At 31.7% G+C, this 7,550-nt stretch overlaps 1 protein-coding gene across 1 annotated transcript in view; it reads left to right on the forward strand.

The window, feature by feature from the left end:
* Positions 1–3,296: 3,296 nt before the first annotated feature.
* LOC111715008 (plexin-B) overlaps positions 3,297–7,550 on the forward strand; it is a 53,748-nt gene continuing 49,494 nt past the window's right edge. The window contains exon 1 of the mRNA XM_023490242.1: positions 3,297–3,689. Coding sequence (XP_023346010.1) covers positions 3,482–3,689 — 208 coding nt within the window. The 5' untranslated portion in view covers positions 3,297–3,481. The remainder of the gene's footprint in view (positions 3,690–7,550) is intronic.

The raw sequence follows: 7,550 nt of genomic DNA on the forward strand, positions 1-7,550 counted from the left end.
GACATTTTTAATATTATTTTCTTCTTTTTTCCCACTGTGTCAATATTTTTAAAATGATTTTTTTATTCTTTTCCATTGTTTTGACATTTTTATTATTATTTTCTTTTTGTCGACATTTTTTATATTATTTTCTTATTCTTTCTCTTTGTGTCGACTTAATTTACATTATTTCCGTTTTTTCGAAATTTTTTATATTATTTTCTTATTCTTTTTCTTTGTGTCAAAGTTAGTTTTATTATTTTTGTTTTGTCGACATTTTTTATATTATTTTCTAATTCTTTCTCTTAGTGTCGACTTTATTTACATTATTTCTGATTTGTCGACATTTTTTATATTATTTTCTTATACTATCTCTTTTTGTCGACTTTATTTACATTATTTCTGATTTGTCGACATTTTTTATATTATTTTCTTATTCTTTCTCTTAGTGTCGACTTTATTTATATAATTTCTGTTTTGTCGACTTTTTTATATTATTTTCTTATTCTTTCTCTTTGTGTCGACTTTATTTATATTATTTCCGTTTGTGTCGACATTTTAAATATTATCTTCTTTTTCTTTCTCTTTGTGTCGACTTTATTTACATTATTTCTGTTTTGTCGACATTTTTTTTTATTATTTTCTTATTCTTTTTCTTTGTGTCGAAGTTAAATTTTAATATTTCTGTTTTGTCGACATTTTTTATATTATTTTCATATTTTTTTTCTTTGTGTCGACTTTATTTATATTATTTCCGTTTTGTCGACATTTTAATATTATTTTCTTTTTGTCGACATTTAAAATTTTCTTTTCCTATTCTGTCTCTTTGTGTCGACATTATTTACATTATTTCTGTTGTCGACATTTTTTTTATTATTTTCTTATTCTTTTTCTTTGAGTCGACTTTATTTATATTATTTCCGTTTTTCGACATTTTAAATATTATCTTCTTTTTCTTTCTCTTTGTGTCGACTTTATTTACATTATTTCTGTTTTGTCGACATTTTTTTATTTGACATTTAAATTTTTGTTGTTGCAAATTTATCAAATTTCTTTTTATTTCCCTGCCCCCTCTCCTCTGTATCCTGTTTATACTTTCAAAAAACAAGTGTCATTCAACTAAAATTTAATTAAAATTTTGCTTTGATACTAATTCAATAAGTTTTAAGTACCCCACTCTTCCCTCCCCCTTTTCTCATTCGTGTCAGAATAGGGTGACATATAAGTAAATCCATATTTTCCACAAACTTTTTTCTCAAAAAACATAGTTTAACGTTTATTTTAATTTAAACAAGACTCGTTAAACTTAGGTTTGAAATTATATATGATTTCAATTATAACTCCTCTTATATTTAAAATATATTGAATAGAACAAAAAGTTTTGAATTTCTAATATGCAACAAAATCAAAACTAAAGGAGCTACGAGGTCACAAAGCCGTACGAGTGATGTCGCATACATTTTACCATCTCCTGTCTAGTTTGCTGTCAAGATTCTTCCCCCCTTCTCCTCCCTTGATGAACTAAATGTTATGTTTGGAAAATGTTTGTTTACTTGTGCTGAAAAATATAAAAACATGTAAACATACTTTACTCACTTACATGCTGACTTATGTACAATGTATATACATCACATACTATACTCACTTACATGCTGACTTATGTACAACGTATATACATCACATACTATACTCACTTACATGCTGACTTATGTACAATGTATATACATAACCCTCTTTGCTTTGATCCCCACCCACTTCTAACAATAGTTCACAAACTGTTATCTTTGGAGGGGGGTTGGGGTGGGGTGGGGGTTAGGTACTTATCACCTAATTCATTTGTACCATTATATATATTACGCATAGGGAATATGGAGAGGTATAAAGTACAGGGTGAATATAAATAATTATCTTGGTGATAATTTCTGTGGCAAAGAACAAAATAGTGTTTAACATTAAATTCATAAAAAAAGAATTGATAAAATAAATGTTGGTATTAATTATAATATAATTTTTTATTAAATTATCTGGCCCCATCTTCAACTTTCACACCTTGCTGATGTTTGTTAGGAGTAAATATAATGATTAAATATTAGTAATTATTGGGCGATAATATTCATGTTAAATCATTATACAAATATTAGAATCAATATTTCAATTAAACACTCAACACTCAACACTCAACACTCAACACTCAACACTCAACACTCAACACTCTACATACAATGATCCCATCCTACTCCAACTTTCCAATGCTAAAACAATTAATTTTTTTAAAGTATCAATAAAATTGACATTATTTTAGAAGTCCGAGTTATCATGTTGTTTACACAACTGTGTTTACTTAGTAAACCAATTTTTAATGTTTTGGTTACATGTGTTCCGTGTTTGTTACATTTTTTCGCATTTATTTGTACTGACAAATCTACAACATTGTATCTGTATTTTTTTCTTGTTTGTATCTGTATCTTTTATCTTCTTTGTATCTCTATCTCTGTATCACTGGATCTATGTATCTCGAAATTCTACTTTAGTTTAAATTGGATTCTGCACAGATTTCTGTATAAGTAGCTATTCAGCAAAATCATTTATCTTTCCATTTTTTGAAAATTTTTAAAAATAATGATTTCTAGCTGAAATGTCAGCCCATTCGGTTTAGCCGTTTGGCCATCTATAGCTGACACATAAATATACATGAGCAAAGAGCTATATTTTATAGATATTACACTTCTTCAATTCATAACAAAAACTACAGAAGGAGAACACCACACTGTAGTCTGTTTTTTTGGTAGTGCTTTGATGAGCAATGAAATGAAAACTTATTTTAAACACGATTACTAATACTATCATAAAAATGTTTAATAAAACTCATAAAACCTTAAAATGTTGTTTTAAAAATGCAATTGATATTACATTTGAGTTCGTGTTTGGGTCTAGAAAATCAGTTGTTCATTACTCCTAGATCAGTTAACAAGCCATCTTCGGTTAGATTTAATATATTCAGAGCGTCCCATATCACACTGGATTTATCTCCAAACGCTAACGCCAAAATACGCACAACTTGTATTTTCTACATTCAAATTTGTGTTTTCACCTTATACAATTCATTCTTTTTAAATTTTCTGATTAGTCCCGAAAATCGAGCTTTAAACGATCCAATATGATGTAGGACAACAAAATGTTTATTTGCAGAATTGCTTATCACATACATAAAAACTAGTTAATGTTCAGAGTTGTTGCGGAAAATTCAAAATATATGTTGAATATGAATATGATATACTCTTATAATTTGTATTCTGACGTATTCTATTTTCAGATTGGGTTTTCGGAAACATCAGAGAAGAGAGAAAAATCAAAAAATGTGATTTTACTTTTGAAAGTGATTTGTTATTCTATAAAATTGGATGAACCACGGATCACCAATGATGATTCGCGGATTATTGCTGTAATCCGCTGACGGATCCGATTTGATCTGATTAGAATGAATTTTGCGGATTTCTGTTAAATGATGAGTTGGCGGGTTCTAATTCTCCTTCTCTACTTTTCACCCTCATCAGGTGTTCGTCGTCTCGTGGGAGAATTCGTCCACAATGCCGGGACGAATCTTTCCCACCTGGCGGTGGACGATTTGTCCGAGCAGATATATGTGGCCGGGACGAATATTCTTTACCAGCTGGACGATAGTCTCAGGGTGAGGCATCGTGTAGAAACAGGTAAAATAGGTTCAGTCATTTTTAGGGTTTGTAGACGTCATTTGAAGTGATGCGCCATTTATAGGGTACCTTGTCCGATTCACCTCGGTACCCTGAAAAGCTTAGTCTGATCGAGGATGATTGTAATATCCATGTTTTTAAACATTTTAAAATGACTTGCGGATTCGTGTTACAAAGAGAATGGAGGAAATGTTCAGAAATAAACACTTTCAATACAGAAAAGGATCCCTTGTGAGTTTTGCATGTACCTTTTTATAATGAGTGTCACTTGAAATAACTCTAACAGTCTCTTTAATATTCCTCTAAAATTCTCTTGTGTTTGTCGTTTATATTTCCTCGGATTTAAATTAGGAATTTTCCAAATTGAAATATAATATTTCAATATTTAAGGACGCTCTGGCCAAATTTAAGATTAAAATTGGTTAAAATTTAAATTTGGGAAAATAATGATTTCCAAGTTTTTCTACCTTGTTGTATAAACTTGACACCAACCTTCATGTCAGCTCAAGCATTTTAAATTGTTTTATTTATTTCTAGAAAATATCTCTCATGCATCTCTAGCTCTCTCCCTTCCTCTTTCCTTTTCCTCTTTACCTTTCCCCTTCCCTCTCCCCTTACTCTTTCCTCTTTTTCTCCCTTCTACTTCTGCCTTCCAAATCATACCTCCCTTTCCCCTCCTTTCTCCCTCATTTCGCCTCCTCTCCACAACTATCTCCTTCCTTCCCCCGCCTACACTTTTTTAATTCCCTCCCTCCTTTCCCTTTTCCCTCCCTCCTTTTCCTTTCCCCTCCCTCCTTTTCCTTCCCCCTCCCTCCTTTCCCTTTTCCCCTCCCTCCTTTCCCTTTCCCCTTTTTTCCTTTTTATTTCACAAATTGAATCCTTTCTGTTTCTGTTCACGTTCTGTTCTGCGCTTCATTATTATTTTCAAGATCTCTTCTGGCTGTAAAAATATTTTTACTACTCTTTCTTTTTTTACTATGGATACCACCTGCAGTTTGCACCCCGCGTACCATGATATCTTTATCCACGCCAAACTAAAGTAAATTACCATGATCTATATCTTTATCCACGCTAAACTAAAGTAAATTACATGGAAGATTGAAATTGATTTTAATCATAACTATGATTGAAGAGATATTAAGCAGAGTAAAAATGTTTTAAATTTCTTATATGTAACCGGAAAAATTTGCTCATGTCATGCTTGGCGTAAAATCTAAACTAGTGGAGCTATGAGGTCTGCTGGATGTATCACTTAGCTTCCTCTGCATATCGTACAGGGTTACCAACAGATTTCAGAGACGATTGTACGGAATTTGTTAAGTCGATTTCTTCCATTCAGGATTCCTTGTATAGGCCAAAACTGGCTTATTTCTGTTCTTAATAATTTTGTTAACCATCAATTGAATGCAAAAGCCAAACATCAAGCATCAGATATTATTAGAGTTTTGGGTCGTCTTTACAGTCTCATCCTTTGTGGGTAACCCTGTATAATCGAATATTCTCAATTTATCTTAATAATGCATAATCCTTCCTTCTTGTTAATCATCGTTTTATTTTCTCCTTATTTCCCTCACTCATGATCTTCAATCCCCCCTAATCCACCCTTCTATACTGTAATCTCTTTCTCTCTCCTTCCACTTTATTTAAAGCCGTACTTTATTTATATCATGTGTTTTAATTTATTTGAAGCCGATATGAAAGAAGTTGAGGGGGGGGGCACTATTATTAGTCCCAATCTTCCATTTGAACCTACTACTCCCCAATTTTTCTAGTTTTCTAAATACCTAAAAATAGACAAAAAATTCCTGTGAATCTTAACTTAAAAAAATTCTTTCGATAAACTCTTAAAATCCATACTTTCTTAATGTTTAAATCAAAGCTTTTCTAAAAAAAGGGCCTTGCCTTTTGATGCTGTCCATTTAGGTACCCCAAAAAATCTTTCCGTCATAATGGGATTTTTTTGCGGTGGGGGAATTTATTTTCTTTAAAAGTAAATACCCCTAATTTTTCGCACCCTCCATGTTTTCCCCATCCCTCTATCCTATATCTGTTCCCTCCCCCCCTGGGGAAAATGTAAAATTTCCCCTAATTATATTCTGCCAATTCTTGGGTTCATTATTCTTACCTAAATTGCATTTTCATTCCCTTCAAGGGTTTCCTTTAAATTCTCATTTCCTTTCTCATATATCCCCTTTCAGACTTTCATTTTCTTTTTCATTCTTTATCATAAATCCCCTTTCAAACTTTCATTTTTTTCATTCTTTCTCATATATCCCCTTTCAGACTTTCATATTCTTTTTTCATCCTTTCTCATATATCCCTTTCAGACTTTCATTTTCTTTTTTCATCCTTTCTCATATATCCCCTTTCAGACTTTCATTTTCTCTTTTCATCCTTTCTCATATATTCCCTTTCAGACTTTCATTTTCTTTTTTCATCCGTTCTCATATATCCCCTTTCAGACTTTCATTTTCTCTTTTCATCCTTTCTCATTTCTTCCCCGTTTCAGACTTTCATTTTCTTTTTCATTTTTTCTCAATTCTCCCCTTTCAGACTTTCATTTTCCTTTTTATTCTTTTTTTCCCTCCCCCTTTCATACGTTCATTTTCTCTTTTCATTCTTTCTCAATTCTCCCCTTTCAGACTTTCATTTTCCTTTTTATTCTTTCTTCCCCTTTCAGACTTTCATTTTCTATTTTCGTTCTTTCTTTTTTCTCCTCTTCGTCCTTTTTCACTTTCTCATATCTCCTCTTTTACTCTTTCATTTTATTCTTTTTCTCCATATACTCTTTCCTTAACTAATTTTTCCATTAATTATATACTTATTCATGTTCTCCCCTTTTTTCATTTTCTAATTTTATATGAATTGAATTGAACACTTTTAAAGCTATAAAAACAGCGATATCTTTCACATTATTTTACATCAGATAATGGTTCAAAGGGTTCCGTTGTGAATCGGTTTTGTCCTTCTGTAAATGGAAGGTTATTTAAAATTTCAAGGACAGTCCCATTAAATCCATCTTAATTCTGTAAATTCTGTCATTTTCAAATATTAGCTTTCATCAGTTAGATCCTCAATGTATAAAATGTTTTTATACTCCTAAGATAATTGATATCTTAAGAGAGAAAGCATGTGTTTAAAAATATATCATAATTTCATCAAGATATTTAAATTTTAATTAATTTATCATATCTGTAGAATTATCAAGATATAATGATATACATTCACAAATTATTAAACAGAAAATTGGGATTATGTTAATTTAGAAAAATTATTCAAAAAACGAAATGAATAAATTGAGACTTCAAAGACCCTTCCCTCTTCCTCTTAGTATTAATCCGGATCCTGAACATTTTAGCTTCCTTGATCCGGATCCACTACATTTTAGCTTTTTTGATCCGGATCCGCTTCATTTTAGCTTTCCTGATCCGGATCCGCTACTTTTTAGCTTCCTTGATCCGGATCCGCTACATTTTAGCTTCCTTGATCCGGATCCGCTAAATTTTAGCTTTCTTGATCCGAATCCGCTTCATTTTAGCTTCCTCGATCCGGATCCGCTACATTTAGCTTCCTTGGTCCGGCTACAAGTGACAAAATATCTACAAACACGCCAGAAAAAATTTGCGTTCAAATCACATTTTTTTTAAAATGTTGCCAACAGCGATAATCAAAACCTTTCTAATCATGTAATTAAGTTTCTGCAAATTTTTTTTTACATATTCTTCCCCCCCCCTCCTCTATTTCCTTATCTTGTTCACCTTTGGCTTCTTCTAGTTAGATTATATAAACATCTAGTTCTACACTACATTTCCCCCAGGCCATTTCTCTTCTCCCCCCCCCTTCTTAAATTCCCCCTGTTCA

Source organism: Eurytemora carolleeae, unplaced genomic scaffold (assembly GCF_000591075.1).
Source record: "Eurytemora carolleeae unplaced genomic scaffold, Eaff_2.0 scaffold1656, whole genome shotgun sequence".
In the NCBI taxonomy this organism is placed as follows: Eukaryota; Metazoa; Arthropoda; class Copepoda; order Calanoida; family Temoridae; genus Eurytemora; species Eurytemora carolleeae.